General features: G+C 39.8%; 1 protein-coding gene across 3 annotated transcripts in view; it reads left to right on the top strand.

Moving 5' to 3' along the window:
• The window catches only part of rad54b (RAD54 homolog B), a 134,472-nt gene that overhangs the window by 69,803 nt on the left and 39,212 nt on the right, over positions 1-25,457 (top strand). For 2 of the 3 annotated variants that reach the window (XM_048528843.2, XM_048528845.2), the window contains 5 exons: positions 8,331-8,594; positions 13,944-14,237; positions 20,315-20,477; positions 21,395-21,620; positions 24,060-24,267. In XM_048528843.2, coding sequence (XP_048384800.2) covers positions 8,331-8,594; positions 13,944-14,237; positions 20,315-20,477; positions 21,395-21,620; positions 24,060-24,267 — 1,155 coding nt within the window. The remainder of the gene's footprint in view (positions 1-8,330; positions 8,595-13,943; positions 14,238-20,314; positions 20,478-21,394; positions 21,621-24,059; positions 24,268-25,457) is intronic. The other variant, XM_048528844.2, reaches the window with a different exon arrangement.

Raw genomic sequence — 25,457 nt, 5'->3', positions numbered from 1 at the left:
AGTATGGATAAACTGTGCATTGTAATCCTTGTTCTGGATTTTGGGCTATATTTATAACATATATCATATATACAAAAATTATATATTTTGACCACCTAACTCATCCTGCTTAATGTATGTATATTAAATTATCACAGAGACAAAACATTTCTTTTCGGAAGGCATAGGAGTTAAAGACTTCTTGTAAACTTTATTTCTGGCACATCCTCAGTTGAACGTTTAATTGTGTACGTTTCTTTTTAACTAGTCTCAAAACTTGAAACCAATTCAGGATATCTTAGATTAATGCCAAATATTAGAAGATTGAAAGCAGTCATCCAGCAAATTAAATCCTGCATTTATAAGACGGATGGAACCTTTCAGAAGATTTCTTAAAATGTTGTTAAAGATTAAAGTTACCATGGTATTGATGGACTAAAATGATTGGGTTCTTTTAATCCTGCCAGACCTGAGTTTGGAAAAAAAAGTGCTTCAAAGTCATGAATAAATATTTTTTGATGACTTGTATTATTTTAAAACACCAAAATTAGTTTTAATGTGCGATTCCCAAAATAGATTTTTGCTCTGGTTTGGTTGTGGATCTTAACCACAGAGAAGGAAATTGAACTAACTGTTTTTGTTAATCGAGTGAAAATTGCAGGGAGCTCAAGGTGCCCAGGTCTCTCCCTCAACCTGTCTTATGTTGGCAATGTGATCCTTAGACTGAAGATTTTTAAAATATAATTTAATTGGAATTAATCATGTAAACTCTATTTTGGAGAAGAAGGATCAAACAAATCTACTGTTTTCAATTAATTCTCAAGATTCAATATATATTAAAATTCTGAATCTGATTCATTTTGTTTTCTCAAAGCAGTGAGTTAAAAGGCTATTTGACAATGTTCTATGCAGATATTTTGCAGCATTTTCACACTTTGTTAGTGCCAGCTGATGAGCATTTTCCTCCTTGCTTTATAATGAAAACCATGGACAATATTTATCCTTTATTCCAACATGTATTCCATCAATTTATTCTCCTCTTTTCCCAAAAGCTTTGATTTCATTGTTACACAGGGGTAGGTTTTTCACTTCGAAGCCTAACCTGTTCTTCATTTAGCATCCACACATATCCAGTGAGCTGTTAGATCTCACACAAATCAGAATCAAATATTCCTTTCACTAAGTGGTGTTGATACTAATAGCTAGCCCCCTGGCTGTTCTAGCACTAGCTTGAGACTGAAGCTAGGATCTTACCAGTCAGATTTGGCATTATTTCTTAATGTGGTGAACCATTAAAAAAAATTGCAATTGTATATTTCTGATTCATTTATTATTGGTTTAAGTGAATTTATTGGAATCCAAATATTTCTTAACTAAGCTTACCCTCTGTTATCATTAACTTCTCTCCCTGTTCCTTCCTTATATCACAGTGCCGGTGTGTTACATACTAGAGCAATTGTTACCTGCTTATATAGGAACAGGAGTCATAATTATTACGATTCAGAAGGAGGCCATTGGACATTCCCCTGTCTGCATCAATGAAGTGACGATAACCAATAAACTGTCCTGAACCACCCGAAGAATGTAATGGTCAAGAGGCACAACAATGCCTGTTCTTCCTTAGGAGGCTAAGGAAATTCATCATTTCCATAAGGATCCTCACCAACTTTCATAGAATGTTTTCTGTGGTGCATCTATCTGGATACATCACTTCTTGGTATGTCAACTGCCCTTGCCTAGCTTTGTAAGAAAGTACAGGAAGTTGTGAACACAGCCCAGACCATCAAGCGAGCCAACCACCCATCCATTGACTTCATCTGTACTTCTGTGCTGTGGAATGGCAGCTAACATTATCAAAGATCTGTCCCACCACAGTTGTAATCTCTTTCAAGCTCTTCCGTCAGGCCAAAGTTACAATAGTTTAAACACACATACTGACAGGTTTAAGAACAGCTTCATATCTGCTGTTATTAGACTGCCGAATGGACCTCTCAAGATCAACATTAGATTTGACATTTGCTTCTTTGTATACCTTTTGCACAGTCAGAACTTTGTATGCCTCATGCTGTTTAATCACCCTAATATCTGCAAGTCCTTGTATGCTATGATCTGCCTACACTACATGCAAAGCAAAACTTTTCACTGTACTTAGGTATGTGAGACAATAATAAATCAAATCAAATCGTGTTTGCACAGGCTCAGTTAACTAGTGCAGACCTCCTGCCTTTTCCTCACATCACTGCATACCGTTACAGTTCCAAAAAGACATCCTCATCCTCTTGAATGCTTCTTTTGAACAGGCCTACACCGCATTTCCAGGCAGTGCAATCCATATCTTAACTACTTGCTGTGTGAAAAAAAATTCCTCAAATCACCCTTACTTTGTTTGCACATCACTTTAAATGTAGCTGTCCCATTGTATTTTCTTTTACAAACAGAAACAACTTCACCCAATCTACTCTGTCCCGCCCTTGCATGATTCTGAAAACTTCAACCAATTCTCCCTTCAGCCTTCATCCCTCCGTGGGGAACAGTCCCAACTTATAGATTCATAGATTCATACAGTGCAGAAAAGGCCCTGTGACTCGTCAAGTCTGCACTGACATAACTACTATTAAAAGCGCGCTAATCTCAATTTCTTCATATCCCATATCCTCGTGTTACAATATTTGAAGTGCTCATCCAAATACTTTTTAAGGTTTCCAGCTACCACTACTTTCCTAGACACTGCATTCTGGATTCTCACCACCCTCTGAGTGGAAAAAGCCATTTCTCATAACCTCTAAATCCTTTACCCGAAAACTATGCGCTCTCATGATTGACCTCTCAACCAAGAGGAACAGCTGCTCTCTATTGAACTCAGCCCATACACCTCATAATCTTATACACCTCAATCATGCCCCCCCCCCCAATTAGTCTTGTCTGCTCCAGAGAAAAGAATCGAAGCCTGTCTAGTCTGTCCTTATAGCTCAATTTCTCCATCCCCCCCCCCCCCCCCCCCCCCCCACTTAGTCTTGTCTGCTCCAGAGAAAAGAATCGAAGCCTGTCTAGTCTGTCCTTATAGCTCAATTTCTCCATCCCAGGCAACATCCTCTAAATCAGGGATGCATGCTTAATGGCTTGAAATATTGTCATTCATTTGGATTGCATTCTACGGTTTGATCCTGTGCATTAGCAGGAGCCTGCACCTTTCTGTCTGGGCCTTCCTATGGTGGATAAATTATTGGGGATATGTCTGTCCAGGATAACTGTTGCCTTTTACATTAATGCCATTAGCACCTAGCTCTGTGTTGCACTATGTCTGGTGTGTTGGCTTTGTGACTTGAGTGTTTTACTTGGTCAGTGTGCCCAGAATCCCTTTATGTTTGGCCAAGTTAGCAATCTCTGCGTTTTAGCTGCCAGGGCGTTTTTGGGATTTCACCTTCATCTGACCAGCTCTATTGGATTCTGCTGACTTCTGTAATTAATACGTTGCATAAATTAATTATTATTTATCACCAGTACACTGAATTCCATGCCTTATTGGCTAGTCATTTTGTTAAGTAGCTCCATCTGTTAATATTCAACTACGATATCACTATACCACTATACAATGGAAGATAGCTTTCAATTGCAGGTTTTAGTTGTTCAACTTGAATTCTACCAGCTGTAATGCTGGGATTTGCACCAATGACCTTTTGAGTGGTGTCTGGAATGGCAGTTCAGTGACATTATGGCTGGGCCACCATGCCCCCAAATGTGGAGTGTGGTCTTTTTCTCAAGAGTGCCAGATTACAAAGCTGAACACATTGTATATAGGAGAATATAATATTTCAGCTGGCTTCGTTGCCAACTTTGTCTGATTTCCGACTTCTATAATGTCAAGTTAAAACTTTTCAGGCAGAGAAAAGAATCTACCTCAAGAGTTAACCCGTTCTTTCTCTGAAGATGCTGCCAAACTACTAAGTATGTCCAGCATTTTTCAATAATTTTCTATTTTACTCCCTGCCATTAATTCATGACAATTTTTCACAATGCAAGGTAGAAGTTCTACATAGCTAAAAGTACTGAAAAAAGCTAACAAAAAGTCTCCGTTACTTCAACAGTATGGGGGCACACAAAGATCTGAGCATCTACTTACTGTTCCGACTGAAGGAACATAAAAGCTGACTCGCTAGAGTCTTATAATTTCACCGAACTAGTCAGGGTATTATAGATGGTCGAAGGTCTTCCTCAATCCTAAATGTATGTCTCTCAAACTTGATAAACTGTGACTGTGATTGAGTCACTGGAGCATGACTTTCCCTGAAGTGGAACAGACTTTGTGTCTGTGTTTTATGACAAACTACCTATCTACACTTGACTTTCTCAAGAGCTTTCCCACACGCGGGGCAATTTTTAAAAATTCATTTGCAGCACGTGGGTGTTGCTAGCTGGACCACCATGGAAACAGACCCTTTGGTCCAACTCATACATGCCTACCAGATATCTTAGATAAATTTAGTCCCATTTGATAGTATTTGGTCCATATCCATCTTAAACCTTCCTATTCATATACCCGAGATAGTAGGAACTGCAGATGCTGGACAATCTGAGATAACAAAGTGTAGAGCTGGATGAACACAGCAGGCCAAGCAGCATCAGAGGAGCAGGAAGGCTGACGTTTCAGGCCTAGACCCTCCTTCAGAAAATCAGAGTTCTTCATACTCTTCAGAATATACCTATCCAGATACCTTTAAAATGTTGTAATTGTACCAGTTTCCACCACTTCTTCTGTCAGCTGATTCCATACACATACCACCCTCTGCATGAAAAAGTTGTGGCATGGTGGCTCAGTGGTTAGCACTGCAGCCTCATAGTGCAAGGGACCCGGGTTAAATTCCAGCCTGGGGCGACTGTCTGTGTGGAGTTTGCACATTCTCCCTGTGTCTGTGTGGGTTTCCTCCCACGGTCCAAAGATGTGCAGGCTAGGTGGATTGGCCGTGCTAAATTGCCCGTAGTGTTTGGGGGTGTGTGGGTTATAGGGGGGTTGGGTCTGGGTGGGATGCTTCAAGGGGCGGTGTGGACTTGTTGGGCCGAAGGGCCTGTTTCCACACTGTAGGGAATCTAATCTAATCTAATCTAAATCTTACCCCACTCACTTTAAATCTATGCCCTCTAGTTTTGAACTGTCCAACTCTGGGCAAAAGACCTTGCCTATTCACACTATATATGCCTGTCATGATTTTATAAACCTCTATAAGGCCATCCACAGCCTCCGACGCTCAAAGGAAAATAGCCCCAGCTTATTCAGCCTCTCCAAATAGCTCAAACACTCCAACCCTGACAATATCTTTGCAAACACTGTACTCCAAAAGTGGCATAACCAATGTCTTGTGCACAGCTGCAACATGACCTCACAACTCCTCTACTCAATGCACTGACAAATAAAGGCGAGCATACCAAATGCCTTCTTTACTATCCTATCCACTGCGACTCCACTTTGAAGGAACTATGAACCTGCACTCCAAGGTCTCTTTGTTTAACAAAACTCCCCCGGATCTTACCATTAAGTGTATACATCTTGGCCTGATTTGCCTTTCCAAATACAGCACCTCACATTTATCTAAATTAAATTCTATCTGCCACTCTTTGGCCCGTCAGCCCTTCTGATCAAGATCCTGTTGTACTTTGATGTAACTTTCTTCACTGCCCACACGTCTCCAATTTTAGTGTCATCTGCAACTTTACCAACTATGTCTCGTATGTTCACATCTAAAGAATTTAGATAAATGATGAAAAGCAGTGGACCCCGCACCGATTCTTGTGGCATATCACTGGTCACAGGCCTGCAGTCTGAAAAGCAACCCACCACACCACTCTTTGTCTTTTACTTTCAAGCCAGTTCTGTGTCCAAATGGCTAGTTTTCTCTACATTCCAAGTGATCTAATCTTACTACCCAGTCTACCATAAGGAATCTTCCAAATGTCTTACTGAAGTTCATATAGCTAGTAAGACCTGGTAAGGATGGTAGTGAACTAGATGGGGTTTTCCATAGAATCAGCAATAGTTTCATGGTCACCATTAGATTCTTAATTACAGATTTTCTTTTACTGTTGAGTTATGATTAACCACTTGTCATAGCAGCATTCATACCTAAGTTCTCAGAACATTACATGGGTCTTGGACTAATAGTCTAGTGATAGTATTACTAAGCTTTTGTCTCCCCTTAAAAAATGATGCCTTTATGTTTTGTGAAATGCAATCTCAATAGTTTCAGTTTCTGAAATTGTTAATAACATTAGGTAACATACATACACATCTTCCTGGTATCATTAAAATTAGAGGGAATTTCCAGGGTTTGCACCTGCTAAGTTTGTGTATAGCTACTTTTCCCTTTTTACATAACAATCAAACTTTTTTTCATGAGGCAGTTTTCAAGGCAAAAACAAATTCTAAAGCACATTTCAGACATTTTATAACATATCTCATATAATTCCATTGGCATTCTTCAGACACTTTTTCAAGCATTTTTCTTAATTTTCTTATAGCCTTCCCTTCTATGATGAACACTTTTTTTTTGCTTGAGAGTGTGATCTGTAATATAATTGACAGCTTGCAAGCAAGTTAATCGTGGATTTCTGAGAGGCTTTTATGAAGCTACTGCAGCATGCGTGGATACACAAATGGTAGGGTTGTGATGTAGTCAGGTAAGGTCAGGATGAAGTGGGGTGCTCTAACCTAGAAAAAACAGAGCATTAGGGTTTGTGCATGGGAGAATACAAGCCTGGACAAAAGTAAATGGATACCTTGACTTCTGAATAATCAAGGGGTGTGGGATTTTAAAGTGTGATTGAGTGTGGGGAACATTCATGAGAATGAACTGAAGTGTGAACATCCTCTGGGATGGGATCTGAAACATAGGATCACAGGGAGAGCACTCAATTACTGTACAAGATTTTGGTGACTGACACATCTGTGAAGTTTGATGTTTTAAAGATAACCAATAAAAGAGGGAGGAACCAGCACATACTATAAAGAATTTCTTATTGTCTGTTTTTAAACAAATGAAGGAAGAGAGAAGGCACCATGAACCCAGAGCCTTTAGAGAGTGAGTCTGTGAAAATAAGAATGGAGAACTAGGAAATGGCAGAGGAGTTGAATAAATACTTAGCATCAGTTTACACAGTAGAGAAGAGGAATAGCATTCCAGTGATATTAAACAATCAAGGGTCTGAAGTGAAGGGAGGAAATAAATGCTCCTTTTCTCTCATGATAATTTATGTATGAGGGCAACTAACAGGGCTGACAGCTGATACGTTCTCTGGACCTGATGGGATTTTAGAGGGTGTAGCTAAAGAGATGGTGGATGTGTGGTAGTAATCTTCCAGGAATCCTGAGCTTCTGGAGTAGCCCCAGAGAGTTGGAAAATTGCCAAAGTTAACACCATTAGTCAAAGAGGAGTGGAGAGGAGACAAAAAAATTCACCATGTAACTATAGGCCAGATGGCTTAACACCTGTCATTGGGGGAAAAATGCTAGAATCTATTATAAAGGATATAACAACAGAACATTTCAAAATACATAATATAATCAAGCAGTTGGCAGGCTTGCATGACACTGTTGAATTCCACTTGGAATAATCACTAAAGGTAGCAAAGACACAGAATATACTTTGATGGGGGCTTTCAGTGTCCATTACTAAAAATGCCAAGCAGCCCAAGATTGCTAAGTCCAAAAAGACATTGCTGCCAGACTGAATCTGTCGCAGGTACTGAGGAAGCCCACAAAAGGCATTAGTCTCCTTGACCTTGCCTTCACCAGTTGGTATCTGTGACAGCTGCATCAGTCCTTGATAGTATCAGTAGACGTGACCATCGCATGGTAATATGGGGAGAAAGTCCTGTGGTTGTGTAGAGAATACCCTCATTGTGTTTCATTGTATTATTGCCATGATTGAGCAACCAAATCCGGGTCTCTGTAAGACTTTCATTTTAAATGACTTTGGGGCATGACTTATATTTGATGTGCATATATGCATAATGTTTCCTGAAAAGAAAACAAAAGAACTACGAGCATGTGTACTTACTCCAGCAGCTTACTCCACCATTTAATATGATCATGGCTGATCTCATGTTTATCTCAACGCCAGTTTCCTGCCTCTGTCCCTAACCCTTAACTTATAACCAATTAAAAACCTGTCTTTCTCTTTAAATTTACTCCATCTCCTTGCGTTCACTGTACTCTGGAGTAGTGAATTCCACTAAAGAATTTTCCACAGTCAATTATCATTACATGCTCCAGAGCCTGAAGTGACATTTCCCATATAAATGTGATTTTTTTTTCATCTCAAATACAGTCTGTAATCTAAGCATGTTATACTTTTGTGCAGATGTTGATCCTCAGCAACAGCAGAAGCCATCCCGATTCTTTGCAGTACCAAAACAAATTCGCACATCACTGCCGCTTGTGTCACATCAGACAAATCCAGAAAATCTAGACAATGAACAAAACATTTCCTTCATCACATACTACAGTGTCTTGTGGTGTAAAGCATCAAAGAAGAAACACAAGAAATGGGAGGGTGATGCAGTCTTGATTGTCAGAAAGACGTCTGTTGTTCTCAAGGATATGGAGGGCAAAGACATTGGAAAAGGTAAGCACTTTATTGTTAAAATCAATTTGTTATATCTTAGTGATGTCCTAATGGACATTGAATATTACAAATTCTTGCAAAACCATAACATTTCCAGATTATAAAACTGGAAAAATCCAACCAAAGAATAAGATAAAGATTATTTTCCTTTTATTCATTCACAGAATTTAGGTGCCACAGGGAAGTCCAGAGTGGCTTCCTTACCTGTTTCAGAGGGCAGTTCACAATTAACCATCGTTGCTGTGGTTTTGGACTTAATTTACCATACATACCCATTTTCCTTTCTTAAAGCTGGAAAGGACATTAGTGAACCAGATTTGATTTTTCTAACACTCAATGATTATCATTACTGATTTGAGTTTTATATTCCAGTTTTTTAAATTACATTTAGTCTACTGTCTGTGGAACCAAGAGCATTACAAAATCTGCAATTGCTAGAACAGCTCAGTAGGTCTGAGGGCATCTGTGGAGAGAAATCACAGTTAATGTTTCGGGTCCTCTGGCCCTTCCTCATTTCTGAATATTAATAGTTTATCTTGCTGCAGTGAAGACATAGGATCTTCTGCTTTCAGATTCAAAACTTTTGGGAATTCTGCAATGCTATTGCCTGCAGTTCTACTTGTAGGTTACCTGATGCCAGAAATTTTAAAGTTAAAGATGGAGGAAAGTTGTAATGAAATGTACAGATGAGCTAATAAAGTCCAAGCTTAAAATATCAATGTCTGGCAGAACATGCATTTAAAAGTCTACTTTTGACGCTTAAATAATCAGTTTGCTATTGATCAGAAATCAATGAATTTTTCAGTCCATGGGACTTCAGCAAAGAACTTTCTCTTCCGTTAAACTATAAACTTGAGTGCGCAGACAGAAAATCATAAAGGAGTAGCCGTGGTACTGAATCTTCCAAAAAAAACTGCCAATTTTTCCTGCCAGAATGGGATCAATCGTGTCTACTTGGAATAGATGCTACTGATAAAATGATTTTAACATGCCATATTTCTTTTCCTTGCTAGCATAGTCTGTGCCAGCAAGTTACTTACGATTATCATTGCTATTTACCCTGGCTTCTGCAACTCACTGTTGCCAGTTGTGACAGTAAGTTAGTGTGTTGCACAGAGGCTTTCGTTATTTTTGATTGTGCACTTAGTTGGAAAAAGACTGAGGAAGGAATTGGTGTACATTTTAAGAAGCAAGTTTCTGACACTCATTTTAAGTCAAGTTTACACTGCTCTTTTGCAAGCAGCAGAGGGAAATGTGAGAGGGGACAGGGAACTCCAGCGATTGTGTGCAAAGTGAGATTTAGCTGGCAGCAGATTGCTGATTGATTTGTGGGTACCCAGTAGAAAATTTTTGTGCACTCCAGAGATAATAAAGATGTCTGTTATAAGCTGTGGGAATGTTATCTCTCATTCCTTTGAGCACAAGGACTTTCTTCAGTGCTTAGGAAGTATTGTTCATCTCCAGGAACAGTCTTCTGCTTCGACATGAAGTACGGAACTTTGGTTCGCAAATGGTGAGATAATATCAAAAATTAATTAGAAATATATCCTTAGGATTGCTGAGTTCCATGGGAGTTTACTAATATTTACACATCAATAAGAAATGTGCATGTGCCTAAATAAATTTTCAGGATCAGGAAGTAGTGATTTTTTGCAAAAACAAATGTCAGTCATCATTTTGTTCATGATTATTGGACTAAATGCTTACATTTTGTCCTGCAGTTTCACTTATTTGATGGAAACATTGCCTATTAAAAAAATAGTGAAACAGTAGATAAACATGAAGTCCGCAAATTTATCTCTAGTCAGAGTGATTTTGTGTAAAGGAGCTAGGCTTTTGGAAGCAAGGTGACAGGTGAACTGGTATCATTCCTTGCAGGAGGGGAATGGAAATACTAGTTAAATTGTGAATCTCAGCAGCAGCATCATTAGACAATGAAACATTTGTATTCTGAATATGCTAGGACCATTGCAAAGAATGTTTTTGTCAGAGCATGCTGTCCCAATGAACACAAAGTATAGATATGGCTAGAGATGCAGTGTTGTAAAGACCGTATCTCTTTAGTTTACTTTATTTTTGATTGTGCACTTAGTTGGAAAAAGGACTGAGGAAGGAATTGGTGTACATTTTAAGAGGCAAGTTTCAGATACCCATTTTAATTCAAGTTTACACTGCTCTTTTGCAAGCAGCAGAGGAAAATGTGAGAGCGGACAGGGAAATCCAGCGACTGTGTGCAAAGTGAGATTTAGCTGGCAGCAGATTACTGATTGATTTGTGGAGTAGTTACCATCTGTGGATGCCAAAGACTGTTGGCTAAACAACTGTCTCATTGTCTCTTGAGTAGCTGAGCAGCATGTGAGTGCAAATGATACTGGCAGAAGCCTTTGGACTGCTGAAAGGACAAATAGCATGTCTCTCTCTGTCTTACTCTCGCACTCTCCAGTAAAATACCCAAAGGCTGAAGAAAGCCAGTTTATTTTTCGCCTATTAGTTGCTGCAGCAGTGGTGTTTAAATTGTAAGAGAAAAGAATCTGGAGAAAAAGGATTGAAAATCCATCCATCCATAAACCAGTTTATTTTTGTTTATCTGTGTCTGTCTGTATGGGTGACTGGGGAGGTTAGAATTTTAAACAGTAGAGTTGTAGGCATTTTCTGATCAACCTCTTCAGAGATATTCTTGCACAATTCTGGAGAGCATGGAACTTAAAGTCTGAAATCCTGGTCCAATTTAGGGGGCACAACCACTGCAGGACAAGAGCTGTAGCAACAGAGTCAAATGTTGGCAGTTCACAGTTCTTTATCCAGGATTAGAATCTATGAACTATACAGTTGTTTGGCTGCCTCTAATGAGAGAGCTAGCCTGTGTCCTTTGGGACTATGGCGACTTTACTCTCTTTAAGAACAGAAATTTGAACTTTATTTTCTGTTAACATGGATCTATCAATAGGCAAATTGGCACTTGGATAAAATTTTTTTAACATTTCTGAGAATTAAGGGAATAGCGAGGCCAGATTTCCTCCAAGCTACGCCAGTGAATGTGACAATGTTGGCAGTTTGTTTTGCACTTATCTATGCCTTGGCTGTATGTTCCAATAATTATAGATATCCTTCAGTTGTCATTATAGGCCTCTCTGGATAATGAACTGGTGCTGTGGCTAGAAAATAGACAATAGGTGCAGAAGTAGGCCATTCGGCCCTTCGAGCCAGCACCACGTTTCATTATGATCATGGCTGATCATCCACTAGCAGTCTCCTGTTCCTGCCTTATCCCCATAACCCTTGATTGCACTATCTTTAAGAGCTCTATCCATCTCTTTCTTGAAAGTATCCAGAGACTTGGCCTCCACTGCCTTCTGGGGCAGAACATTCCATATATCCACCGCCTTCTGGGTGAAGAAGTTTTTCCTCAACTCTGTTCTAAATGGCCTACCCCTTATTTTTAAACTGTGAATTATTAAAATAGTGAAGTGTGACTTCAAAGCAACCACTAAAAAGCTTTATTAACAATATTTTAGTCTATGAATTTTTGCTACACTTTTCTCCCCTTTATTATCTGTGTGAACCAATTAACTGATGCTGGAATGCTATTCCACAGTAGCTGGTCACTTCCTACATTCCGCCAAAATGGGTGAAGTCGTTTGAACCTTGCATGGGGAATGGTAATTGGAGTTGTATAGGAGGATAGCGAAGGGCTTTGAGGTCAATGAGAGGGGTCAACACAGCCAAATCTCATGTCTAGATTTAATATTTTCCAAAAGCATTTCTGGATAGTGATCATTGGTTGAATTCCTCAATGAATTATAATGCCTTCTATAACCCTGAGGCACTGAAACCAGTTGTAGCGTCCCTTGCAACGTTGTTATCTCAGCACAGACTAGGGATTTTATATACAACTGTTCATGTCTGTGTGATTATTGGCAGGCCCTCTGTGGAGGAACATTTTCTTTTGGTGTGACACAGTATCACCTCAGAGCCAGCTGCAGTATTGTAATGACATATGAATGTCACCATTTTAATCAGGGAGTGCAATGTGATGGGCAAGAGGGGAAAGTATTACCAACAGAAAGAAATAGAAAGCGGAATTGCTATTCATTTTCAGAGCTATTTGAGGCAGATATTTTAATTTCTGAATTCTGACTGCTTCTGGCAAAGGAATGAAAAAAGACATGTTCCTTCATTGCTTTGACAGATATTAGTATATTACTAAAATGTCTGTAGCATCATGATCTACTATCAGAATATAAAATAGTGTTTTGGTTTTTTTTGTATCAAGATAAACGGTTGCATTATTGGAAATCCGTGGTGAAATATTCAGATGTTTTTGTATGGTCTTATACCTCGTTCAAGTTTTAAGCCCTCTGTAGATTACATTCCATTTAGGTCAAAATGACCCAGACAGAATATGATTATTTTGTGGTTTGTACAAAGAGTTACCATGAATTTGTTTATTTGTTCCGTGGGATTAATGGAGATGCACTGAGTTTTGATTTTCAGGGAAGGTGAAGAGGAAATTTGTGTCAGACCCCTTGCTTGTCTATGTTTCTTCACCCTTGCAGCTTCAGACGAACTCGAAGGTCAATGGAGCAGCGAGGAGACAGTTAACTTTCTGGACAAAGAAATGCCTCCAAATCTTTTTCAAATCAGAAATCTCCCCTCATTGTCACCCTCATCACCTGTCCCTGACCCCAGTCAAATTAGAAATTGAAGTATTACCATTTCTTTGCTTTTGCAGCCTTATCGCTAATTAACAAGCTGACTCATTTTGATTTTCAGTTCCCTGGAATGTTTTCGTGTAAAATTAGATTTAAGATGTCTAGCTATACTTGGTAAGAATATTAAACCACTTCAGTCTTTATTTTTCTAATCAGGTGAGAAAGGGTATCTAACATGTGCTTTTCAACATAGAGTTTTTAAAAAAACCTGATTGCAATGTTACGTGTTTGTACCAAATACAAATTTTTTATTGATCATCTGGAGGCTGGAGAACTTTTTAAAAGGATAGTTTTACGTTAAACTAGAATTATTCTTGGCTCACCTTGTTTGTTAATAATGTGTCAACATGTAATTATATTGAAACGTAACAGCTGGAATTACCCATGATGGACATCATAATGACAAATATTAGGTGTAAATGGCATAGCATCCACAAAGAAGTTCATAAGAACTAAGATATAAACTAGAACTATATATCACAGCTAATCTAAATTCATGACTTGGCTGTCAAAATTTAAATTATATATTGCCAAGAAGTTTCTGACCAAAATTAGAAGGGCCATATGTGATATCGGTTCCAAAAGACTGACAGTATGTTTTGTTTTGTTTCGTTTTGTTCTTTGTCATTTTGTTTAGGTACTGGATACAAACCAAAAGAACTCAAAACTCTTTCTGAGGGTCAGACCTTAATGATTGGTGGAAAGGAGGTTGAGATAACAGGACCAATCTCTGCGGAGGACTTCATGAGTGGTCGGTGTTTTCACTCCACTGTTGCTGCTTTGTCACATTTACCAGTGGCAGCATTTTCACAGCATCCTTTGCTAAAACCTTTTACAAACCCATTAAAGAACAGTCCTGGGCTCAGTCAAACACAAATTTTTCAAAAAACCAACAGTGAATGTAAACCTAGGCATGATCCAAATGCTCCAAGTAAGCAAGTAAATTGATAATTTTTGTAATCTTGGGTTATTTGTTCAGCCGTTGAGTACCTATGATACCTGCAAAACTGTCAGTAGACTTTAAAACACATTTAAAAATATTTGTTTATTACATTTGGGCTTCACTGATGAGGCCATCATTTTGTGTCTTTGACAAGTCACCATTATAAACTAGTGCAACCCATATTCTTGGGATACAGGCGTCACTGGCAGGAACAGAAATTATTTTCCAACCTAAATTTTTATCCTTAATTAGTATTGAGTCATTTTCGTAAATTATTGCAGGAGAAGGTTGCTGGCAATGCTGCAAGGGAGGAAGTTCCAGGATTTTCATCCAGTGACAAGTGTATAAGATGAGGGTCATGGATAAAGTGGATAGAAAGCAGCTGTTTTCCTTAGTTTGAAGGGTAGGTAATGAGGAGGTGTGATTTTTAAGGTGAAAGAGGCGGTCTGAGGAAGAGATTTTCATCCAGAGGGTGGTGGGAATCTGGAATGCACTGCCTGGGCAGGCAGTAGAGTTGGGAAACTTTCTCAAGTATGTTGATGAATATTTGAATTGTCATAACAAGTAGGCCAAGCGATACAAAATAGAATGAGTGTAGATAGGTCAGCACAGACCTGTTGGGCCAAAGGGGTCTCTTCTATGCTTAATGACACTATGACTATGACAGCGAAGGGACAGCAATTTAGATCCAAGTCAGGATGATGTATGATTTGGAGGGATAGTGTTCCATGCACTTACTGCCTTTGCCCTTCTGGTGGAAGGTAGAGGTTATGGGTCTGGAAGGTGCTGTTCGAGAAGGAGCCTTAATGTATAGTCTCTAAAGCCATAAACCACATAAGCTGTTTCTTTAGTTAGTTTATTCCAATAAATGAAGGTATTCCAGGGGCTGAAAGGTGTTTTGGCATCCTGAGGCTAGAAAGGAAAATAATTAACCAGGCTTGTTCTTCCTTCCAGTGGCACTTGCTGAAGAATATACTTCTGTATGAATGTTTGAGTTCATCTGTAATTCCCTCAAGCTACTCATTGTAATGCCCTCTCCTGTTAAATGGTCTGCAGATATTCAATTGCCTATACCAACAAATGAAGAACTACTGTTTAGGCTAAGTAATAGGCTTCAGGCAGCTCAATACACAATTCAGCTCTTAGAAAAGATGGAGAAAAAATACTTTTGTGAAACAACATGCTTTGCTTTTGCTAAAGTTTTTTTTTGCCATAGAGTTATAGAAGTCTACAGGACAGAAAGATGCTGACCCTGCGCCAGTCAAAATGACCACCAAACTAACTTTGAGTAGTTAGGTGGTGGTTTTTGACTGGAACAGACTTGATGATCCAAAGAGACTGTTTCAATGCTGGAGACCTCTATGACTCTCCAACTATTCTCATCCCAGTTTTCAGCACTTGGCTCACAGCCTTGTGTGCCTTGGCAGAGAATTACTTCTTAGATGTTATGCCAATTTCTGACCAATCACCCTTAATGACAGCGAGTTCAAGGTTCCCTCTAGCCTCTTGATGAAAAAAGCATTCTCACATTCTCCCTGTACCTTACCTTAACCTTTAAATCTGTGTCCCTTGGTTATTGATCCCTCCACCCACGGGAATAGTTTATTCCTGTCTACCCTATTAATGCCCCTCATAATTTTATACATCTCAATTATGTTCCCCTTCAATCTCCTCTGGTCCAAGGAAAACAACCCCAAGCTATTCGGTGTGGAGCTAGAGGAACACAGCAAGTCAGGCGGCAGCATCAGAGAAGTAGGAAGGTTGACGTTTCGGGTCAGGACCCTTCTTTAGAATTCTATCTATTCTCTCTTCATAACCAGAACTCCCCAACCGAAGTAAAATCCCGTTAAATCTTCGCTTCACCCTCTCCAGTGCAATCTCCCCTTCACTGTCTCCAGTAATGTGGTTTCCAGAACTGCACACAATAATCTGTCTGTGGCTGAACCAACCTTTCATACGGTTCCAGCACAGCCTCCATGTCCTTAAACTTTATGTCTTAGTTAAAGAAAACAGTTATCATATATGATGTCTTAACTACTTTATCTATCTGTCACGTGAACTTAAAGGTCAGGCCTTTAGCATACCAAGGTTTCTCTGATCCTTTGTGCTTCCAAGGGCCCTGCGATTCACCATGTATTTTCTTGTATTATTTGTCATGCTCAAGTGCATCACTTCATAATGATCTAGATTGAATTCCATTTACCACTGATCAGCCGTTCTGACCATCCTATCAAAGTTCCCCTGTAATCTAAGACTATCCTCCTTACTGTTTGCTACCCATCAATTTTTGTATCACCTGTGAATTTGCTGATCAATCATCCTACTTCGTCTAAGTCGTTTACATACAGCAAAAACAGCAAGGGCTGTGCAAGCCCCATGGACCCAATCTTCCAAACATCATTCGACCCATTGCCCTCTGCTTCCTGCCACTTAGCCTATTCTGGATCTAATTTGTCAAATTTCCTTGGATCCTATTGGCCATTACCTTGGCTATCAGTCTCCCATGTGGATTGTTATGAAAAGCCTTGCTGTCAGGTCAACTATGTTGAATGTGCCCTCCTCTGTATGCCTGATTACCTTATCAAAAAATTCAATCAAGTTGTGAAATGTACTTTCCTCTTGACAAGACCATGCTGACTATTCTTGATTAATCCTTGCCTCTCAACTGCAGATTAATCCTGTCCCTCAGAATTGTTTCCGATAGTTTACCCACCACTGAGATTAGACTGACTGGTGTGTAATTTCCTTATTTATTCCTTGCTATCTTTGTGAGTAACAGTGCTACATTGGCTGTCCTGCAATCCTCTCCTGTGGCTGGGGACGAATTCACAATTATTGCCAGTACTCCTGTTATTTTCTCTTGCTTCAATCAACAGCCCAGGGTATGTTTCATCTGGCCCTGGAGAGTTATATACTTTTAAGTCTGCAATCCCACTCAAAACCTTCTGTCTGTCTATGTTAATTTCTTTAAGAATATTGTAGCCCTTCTCCCTGATCCTATACCTATTAACTCCCTGTTACTAGTGAACACCAGCACAAAGTATTTATTTAGAATCCTACTTGCGTCCTCTGGCTTTGAGCACAAATTGCCACTGTTATCCTTAATAGGCCCTTGCCCTTTTCTGATTATCCGTTTATCCTTAATGCATTTATAAAATAACTTTGGATTTCCCTTTATTTTGCCTGTCTTTCTTTATTGTCTTCTTTATGCTCACTTAATTTTCTTTATAAGCTTCCTTTGCACATTCTGTACTTCTCTCGGATTTTTGAGCCCTTGGTATCTACTATAAACTTCACTTTTTATCTAATCCTGTGTGTGTTTTGGTATACAGAGGTCAGAGGATTTGTACATCCCACCTTTGTCTTTACTGGAACATGTTGGCCCTGTACTTTCCCTACTGCTTTTTTTAATGTGTCCGACTGCTCTGACACAAATTTACTTGAAAGTAAATGCCCCCCCCAGTCCACTCTGGCTCAATCATACCTGATCTTATTAAAATCGGCCAACCCCCACCCCCCCCGCCAAAAAAAAACTTAGAACTTTAATTTCAGGCCCATGCTTGTTCTTTTCTGCAACAACCTTGAATCTAATGGAATTGTTTTTTTTTCATTTACTCATGGGATATGGGTGTCACTGGTTGGCCAGCATTTCTTGTCTGCCCCAGCCCCTCTTGAACTGAGTGGCTTGCAAGGCCATTTCAGAGGGCATTTAAAAGTCAACCACATTGCTGTCGGTCAGGAGTCATATAAAGGCCATACCAGGTATGAATAACAGTTTTCTTTCCCTGGAGGACGTTAGTGAATCATATGGATTTTTCTGACAGTCAGTGGTGGCTTCGTGGTCATCAGTACATTCTTAATTCAAGATTGTTTTTAGAAAAATTGAATTCAAATCCCACCACCTACTGTGGTGAGATTCAAACCCAAGTCCCCAGAACATTTGAGATAACAAGGTGTGGAGCTGGCTGAACACAGCAGGCCAAGCAGCATCAGAGGAGCAGGAAAGCTGACATTTTGGGTTGAGACCCTTCTTCAGAAGTGAGGGAGGGGAAGGAATTCTGAAATAAATAGGGAGAGGAGGAAGGCGGATAGAAGATGGATCGAGGAGAAGATAGGTGGAGAGGAGACAGGCAGGTCAAAGAGTTGGGGTTGGAGCCATTAAAGGTGAATGTAGTTGGGGAGTTAAGGAGGGGATAGGTCGGTCCAGGAAGGACGGACAGGTTAACGAGGCGGGATGAGGTTAGTGGGTAGGAGATGGGGGTGGGTCTTGATGTGGGAGGAATGGTTAAGGAGGTGGGGACGAGCTGGGCTGGTTTTGGGATGCAGTCGGGGGTAGGGAGGTTTTGAAGCTTGTGAGGTCCACATTGGTACCCTTTGGCTGTAGGGTTCCCAAGCGAAATATGAGATGTTGTTCCTGCAGCTTTCAGGTGACATCATTGTGGCAATGCAGGAGGCCCAGGATAAACATGTCGTCGAAGGAGTGGGAGGGGGTGTTGAAATGGTTCGCGATTGGGAGGTGTAGTTGTTTGTTGCGAACCGAGCGTAGGTGTTCTGCAAAGCGGTCCCCAAGCCTCTGAGATAACAAGGTGTGGAGCTGGATGAACACAGCAGGCTAAGCAGCATCTTAAGAGCAGGAAAGCTGACGTTTCAGGCCTAGATCCCCTACCCCCAAGCCTTTGCTTGATTTCCACGATGTAGAGGAGGCCACAACGGGAACAGCGGATACAGTATACCACATTAGTAGATGTGCAGGCAAACATCTGTTTGATGTGGAAGGTCTTCTTAGGGCCTGGGATGGGGTGGGGGGGAGATGTAGGGGCAGGTGTAGCACTTGCTCCAGTTACAGGGAAAAGTGCCGGGTGTGGTGGGGCTGGAGGGGAGTGTGGAGCGGACAGGGGAATCTCAGATTCTCCAGCATCGGCAGTTCCTACTATCTCTCCCCAGAACATTTGCTGAGTTTCTGGATTAATATTCTATCAGCAATACAATTAGGCCATCATCTTCCCAAGTCATGCTTGCTGTCTGCAAAATACTCCCACACTGATATTTCAACCACTTTCCTGGCTTCATTATCTAAAATGAAGTCCGGTTCACACCCTTTCATGCGTAGAGGGCCTTCTACATACAGGCTTGAAATCTCTCCAGGATGTATTTTAAAAATTGCAGTCCCTCCAAATTTTTCACACTATGACCATCCCAATTAATGTTTGGGGAGTTGATTTCCCTTCTCTGAAAATTGCCTTGACATCTGCTGTTCTATTTCTCTCGGACTGTTGGCATTCTTCTCTGCTACCAATGTGATTGCTCCTCTTTGGTTTTTAAGTTCTACCTATCTGATTTCATTTGAGGAGCCTCCTAAGATGTCATTCATACTCACTGATGTAATTGATTCAATGTTGTGACACCCTGTCAACATTTTTCTTCTTCCCTGTTTTGCGGAAGACCCTAAGCCTGGAATATTAAGCTGTCATTCTTGTCCTCTCTCAACCATGTTGCAGTATCTGCAATTACATCATATCTCCATGTTTTCATTTTTGCCTTCAATTCATTTGCCTTGTTTGTTAGATGCCTTGCAGAAAATAATATCAACTAACCTTGCTAAACTCTCTTGGCTTAAATGGCCTATAATTTCTATACCCTCCTGACTCCCTTGCTGTCTCTTTTAATTTTGGTCATTCATCAAGCCCTGCTGAACCTTCTCTCTGGATCCCACCCTCCTGCCAAGTTAGTTTCCATCTAATATACACCAGTGTACATTCTCTTTAAGAGAACTACTCAGTTAGTTTCATGCCATGGTCTTTCCCACAAATCAGCAAATTGAAGACCTTGAATCAGTATATGGGTCTAATACATTCATAACTTGTTTGCTGTTAATGGTTGTGAAATGGAATTGTTTCTGTAGAAACTCACCCCAAATCCTGAATATTTTAATATGCTTTGTAGTTTTTGTAATCTGGGCCTAATGTACATCAAAAGTATGCAACACTTCTGTGTCTAAGTTATTGGAAACCTTTGCAAAAGCTTTAAAGTAATCATTAAATGTACAGTTGTTTATTTACCAACAGATGCTTTAGTAATGCCACGACCTAACCTTAGTCACCAGTGGCTGTTTAATAAAGCTGGTCTCCCATTAGTGGACATAGTGGTGGACCCTTACCTTGCCATACACCTGCGACCTCACCAATGCGATGGTGTGATCTTCTTATATGAGTGTATAATGGGAATGAGGTAAGCAAGCCTATCTTCTACTTTGTGGAATGGGTATATATGGGATATTTGTGTCTAAAACTAGTTGATAAAATGCATTTAGGTTGTTTCAATTCATTGACAGTCAGTAACACTTTTAATTTGCAGGGCATTTTTCTCATACAGTACTTGTGACATCTAAAGTCTTATTTCTGATCTGGTATGTTTCAAATCAATAAACTTCTAAAATATAACTTACACTTGTTTTAGCAAACATATTATTCCACCTACATAAAGAATATGACAACAAAATTGTCTTGCAATAAATATTTTTTTAAGAAAAATGCGTGGCATACATTTTGTGCCCTGTCTAAAGCTGGAATATGTGTCAGTTCAGTTCAAAGTTACACTAAAACAAATCTTGAAAACTTGAAATTTGAACCCTTGCATATGCATATGCAAGTATAGAAGAGTGATGACCTATTGTATCACTGTAATTTGCAGACTAGTGTCACAAGTAGAAGGTGTCGTTTTAGGCTAGCTGCAGCACAATTGCTAATTCATGTTACTCTGAAACCCGCAATTGAGGAGGACTCTGCACTAGCTTTTGATATTTATGGGGTTTAGATTTACATATTTTGTGCATACAGTACATACATAGTGCTACCATATGGGGAAAATATTTACCCAAAATCTCTGGTATGAGAGTACCTGACTTTATTTTCTAATCTCGCACATAATCCATTGAGTACCAGCCATTTTAGCAAGGAAAAGCTCTGTGGTAGGTAATGTTATTTTCTGTTCCTAAGTGACTCTTTCCAAACCTGTTTTATATTTGCAAATAAACATAGATATGACATATTGTGTTACATTTCAATGTTTGTACTTGCTTTAGAAGTTGATGTAGTTTGAATGGTTTGATTATACTTTGAGATTACTCTATGTAACTATTTTTCCAGAACTACTGGCAGGTTTGGTGCTATCTTGGCTGATGAAATGGGTCTAGGGAAGACTCTGCAGTGCATCACATTAATTTGGACTCTGATGCGGCAAGGACCTTATGGAAGCAAACCTATAATCAAAAAGACTCTTGTCGTCACACCAGGGAGTCTTGTAAAAAACTGGGTCAGTGAATTCCAGAAATGGCTTGGAATGGAAAGGCTGAAAGTTTTTGCAGTTGATCAGGTGATTTAACAGCGCTGTTACTGTTTCTTGCTATCTTGCTGTAGTAATGGAATTACTACGTTACAATCAGGTGAGAACAGATAATTCAGGTTCCTTTTTAACCTCAGGACAAGTATTTTTATTTCTTTTTCGACATAGCTTTCTCATGTCAAAATATAGGCAACTAGATCAAAATGAAGGAACTGACTGTAAGATTTTCACAAGTGAAAGAAGGATGAACTTTATTAACTACTAAGAGCATTCCCTTGAAAGTGTGCAACTCTTGTATGCATGGCGATCAGTATTGGCGTGCTAATCCAGCTGTGAAGTTGCTGCTGTGCATGGACCTCAGAAGCCTGTGTACCTGGATAAAATTAAAAGCAATGCTGTCTATTAACTCTCTGGAAAATAACAAAATGCAACATCAGAAACACATACAGGCAGGTCATAAGTTTAAAAAGGAAGGTGTGTCAGGTGCAGACAGGAAAGACAAAGGATAAGCAGTTGAAGCATCATTTGAGTCCTTGAGGGTGCTGTATTTTTAACCTGAGATTACGATTTTTAAAAAAAATTTTGTTGTCTGCAGCAGTTGTTAAATTAGTTGATATTATTGAGTTCATGGTGAATGGTTGTTTCATTGGTTTGTTTGTTGACTGAGTGCTTTCATTCAAGATGATTGTGAGGAGCATGAGAGATAGAAAGAGTGAAAGCTTTCCTGATTCTGCTATTATGAATCCCTCATTCCATTTCTTCTGGTCTGCTGTTCAAAAAGCTATTGAAATGGGCTTCATGGATATATTCCCAAGTCACATCCAATTGTGTTTCCAAGACAGGAAACTTTTGATACCTAGTATATACGCTTATAAGTTAAAGGAATTGATGTAAATTTATTGTTGCTGAGTCAGTTGTCTGATTTGATGTTTGTAAACAAATGGTAATTTCAATGCAGGCTGTTTTGTTTATTCTGCTTGGGTGTCCTGCATGTGGCTCAATCTGTGACCAGGTGTTCATGGCAGCCATTTTAGGTCAGTATTTGCTCTCTTTAAATGCCGTTTTATTCAATGAAAACCCTCAGATGTAACAATTGGCTGATGGAAGTTAAAATTTGGTCATCCATATTTGCTATCATAACTATTATGAATAATAAAAAGCTAGAGCAAGAATAATAATTGGTTTGTAAGTGACAAATCCAAATGCCATATACACATAATCATAAATATTCTGTTAACAACAAATAGACTTTCCTTTTTCATCACTGTTTTCTCCAAAGCAACAAACTGCTGCATCATGTGTAACACGTATCTCACTCTAATGCCTTCAGAAGCAGGTGAAAAATGACTGCTGCAAAAGGAAGTGAATGTTGCACAAGACCTCCAATGGCTCAAGAAGAGGGTCCACCACCTTCTTGAGACAACTTGGGATGGTAATAAATGCAGCCGAGTCACCCAGGTTTCAGAAACAAAGTTTTCAGAACATTGTAAAACAATATCTTTCTTGCTACTTGTTCATTATTTGCAAAAAAGCAGTGGTAGAAAATTACATAACTTAATAGGGGGATAGTTTTATTTTGAGTAGAGCAAACACAAACTGAAACATTGGGTGAAATTTAATTTGATCACATTAGAGTTGGCATGATGGTGGTCATGGCAGAAAAACTAGGTGGGAATATTCACATTGGATTCCCAACTTCAGCAAAAATGTCCCTAATAAATTTGTGGGAAGGACTCAATATAAGAATCCTACCCTAACACTGGTTATCTCTGATCTCAGCACTGTTTACTAGTTGCTGAGGTCAGGGAATTGGGAGCTGCACAACGTTCCCAAGCCCTCCAAAGACCATTCAGCAGACCCCCTATTGCTTTTTCTAGATGCCCTGTTGGAATGGTCACCATTGGTAGCCAGTCAGTGACAGATTGAGGGGCTGCGCATTAGGACAGGGTCGGGGGTTGTGGGGGGGGGGGTGCCGAAAGACTTTTGATGGATGAGGAGGAGAGAAGATTGAAGAAAAGCTCTTAAAAACAAACTGGGATATGGGCTGTCTAAAAAGATAGCAGATGATTTGGGAGCAGTTTCAAGTTGTTGGAAAACCTCAAGGTTTGGAGCACTGAATAGGCCAAGACAGCAAAGGCACAATCAGGTTTGCAGCAAATAGCACGGTCATGGGCAGGTAAAAGAAATAGAAGTAGGCAATCTGTAATGAATCTTTTGCCATACCTGAAATAGCACTTGAATTAGTCCACTTCTGAGATAGGTGTCATTGAAAGTCCCTTTATTTTCTCATATATTGGCATTAAAATTAGTAGCTTTGCATGGGACCACAAATGATAGAAGATTAGCCATGATCTGGTGTTGAGAAAGACACAATAATCTGTTGTAAATCCACCCAGTCATGTTACAAAGTAAAAACTTGCCTGAATAATGATTTCTTTGCCCATTTGTTTACTTTTTATTACTTTGAAGGACCACAAAGTGGAAGACTTCATCAATTCTCCGCTGTACTCTGTCCTCATAATCAGCTATGAGATGCTACTGCGATGCCTAGAACAAATTCAAAACTTTGAATTTAACCTGATAATTTGTGATGAAGGTCACCGTTTAAAAAATAGTTCAATTAAGACATCCACAGCAATTCTTAGCCTCTCTTGTGACAGAAGAGTGATTCTCACCGGTAAGTTGTTCTTAAATCATTAAAAAGCTGGAAAATACTACACAATTGGGCATGCAAAGTTGCTCAGTGGTTAACACTGTTGCCACACAGCGCTAGGGACCCAGGTTCAATTCCACCTTCAGGCAAATGTGCAAACACCACACAGACATTCTCCCTGTGTCTACATGGGTTTCCTCCCATAGTCCAAGAGTGTGCATGTTAGGTTGTTTGGCCTTGCTAAATTGCCCATAGTGTCCATGGATGCTCAGACTATGTGGATTAGCCATTGGAAATGCAGGGTTACAGGGATAGGGTAAGGAGGTGAGTCTGGGAGAGTTGCATTCAGAGGCTTGATGGGGTGAATGTAGGGATTCTATGATTCTATGAATGTAATATTCAGTGAAATCAAACATCTGAGCGATGGCTTTTCTCTATAAAGCTACACACCTTTGTTGATTAAAACTCATATCTGTTGTATATGGCTGTGCTTTGGAGTAGAAGGAACAATCTCACTGCCTTTGGAAGTTTAGCTGTCATGCAAGACAGAAAACAGCCTTGCAATCAGAGATAATGGGAACTGCAGATGCTGGAGAATCCAAGATAACCAAGTGTGGAGCTTGATCAACACAGCAGGCCAAGCAGCATCTCAGGAGCACAAAAGCTGACGTTTCGGGCCTAGACCCTTCTTCAGAGAGGAGGATGGGGAGAGGGTTCTGGAATAAATAGGGAGAGAAGTGGAGGCGGGCTGAAGATGGAGAGAAAGGAAGATAGGTGGAGAGGAGAGTATAGGTGGGGAGGTAGGGAGGGGATAGGTCAGCCCAGGGAAGACGGACAGGTCAAGGAGGCGGGATGAGGTTAGTAGGTAGGAAATGGAGGTGCGGCTTGAGTTGGGAGGAAGAGATAGGTGAGAGGAAGAACAGGTTGGGGAGGCGGGGACAAGCTGGGCTGGTTTTGGGATGCAGTGGGGGGAGGCTGTCTTTGTTTGCAACTATAATAGTTTCCATGAATTAGACTGATAGTAATAGTGATTTTGTGGAGCAGAGTTTGAAATTGCTGCAAAAGAAGCACTTTTGTCTGAGCATTTCATCTTGCCCTCATCAAGACATTCACAAGAATATCAAAAGTAAACAAAATAACATTTTATACTCAAAGAGAAGAGAGTACTGATCGATAGGCATTAGTAATCTCAAATTTTCTGTTTCAGAAGAGTT

This window comes from Stegostoma tigrinum, chromosome 5 (assembly GCF_030684315.1).
Source record: "Stegostoma tigrinum isolate sSteTig4 chromosome 5, sSteTig4.hap1, whole genome shotgun sequence".
Taxonomy (NCBI): Eukaryota; Metazoa; Chordata; class Chondrichthyes; order Orectolobiformes; family Stegostomatidae; genus Stegostoma; species Stegostoma tigrinum.
Note: the sequence above shows the minus strand (reverse complement) of the source record. Positions and strands in the feature narration are given on the sequence as shown.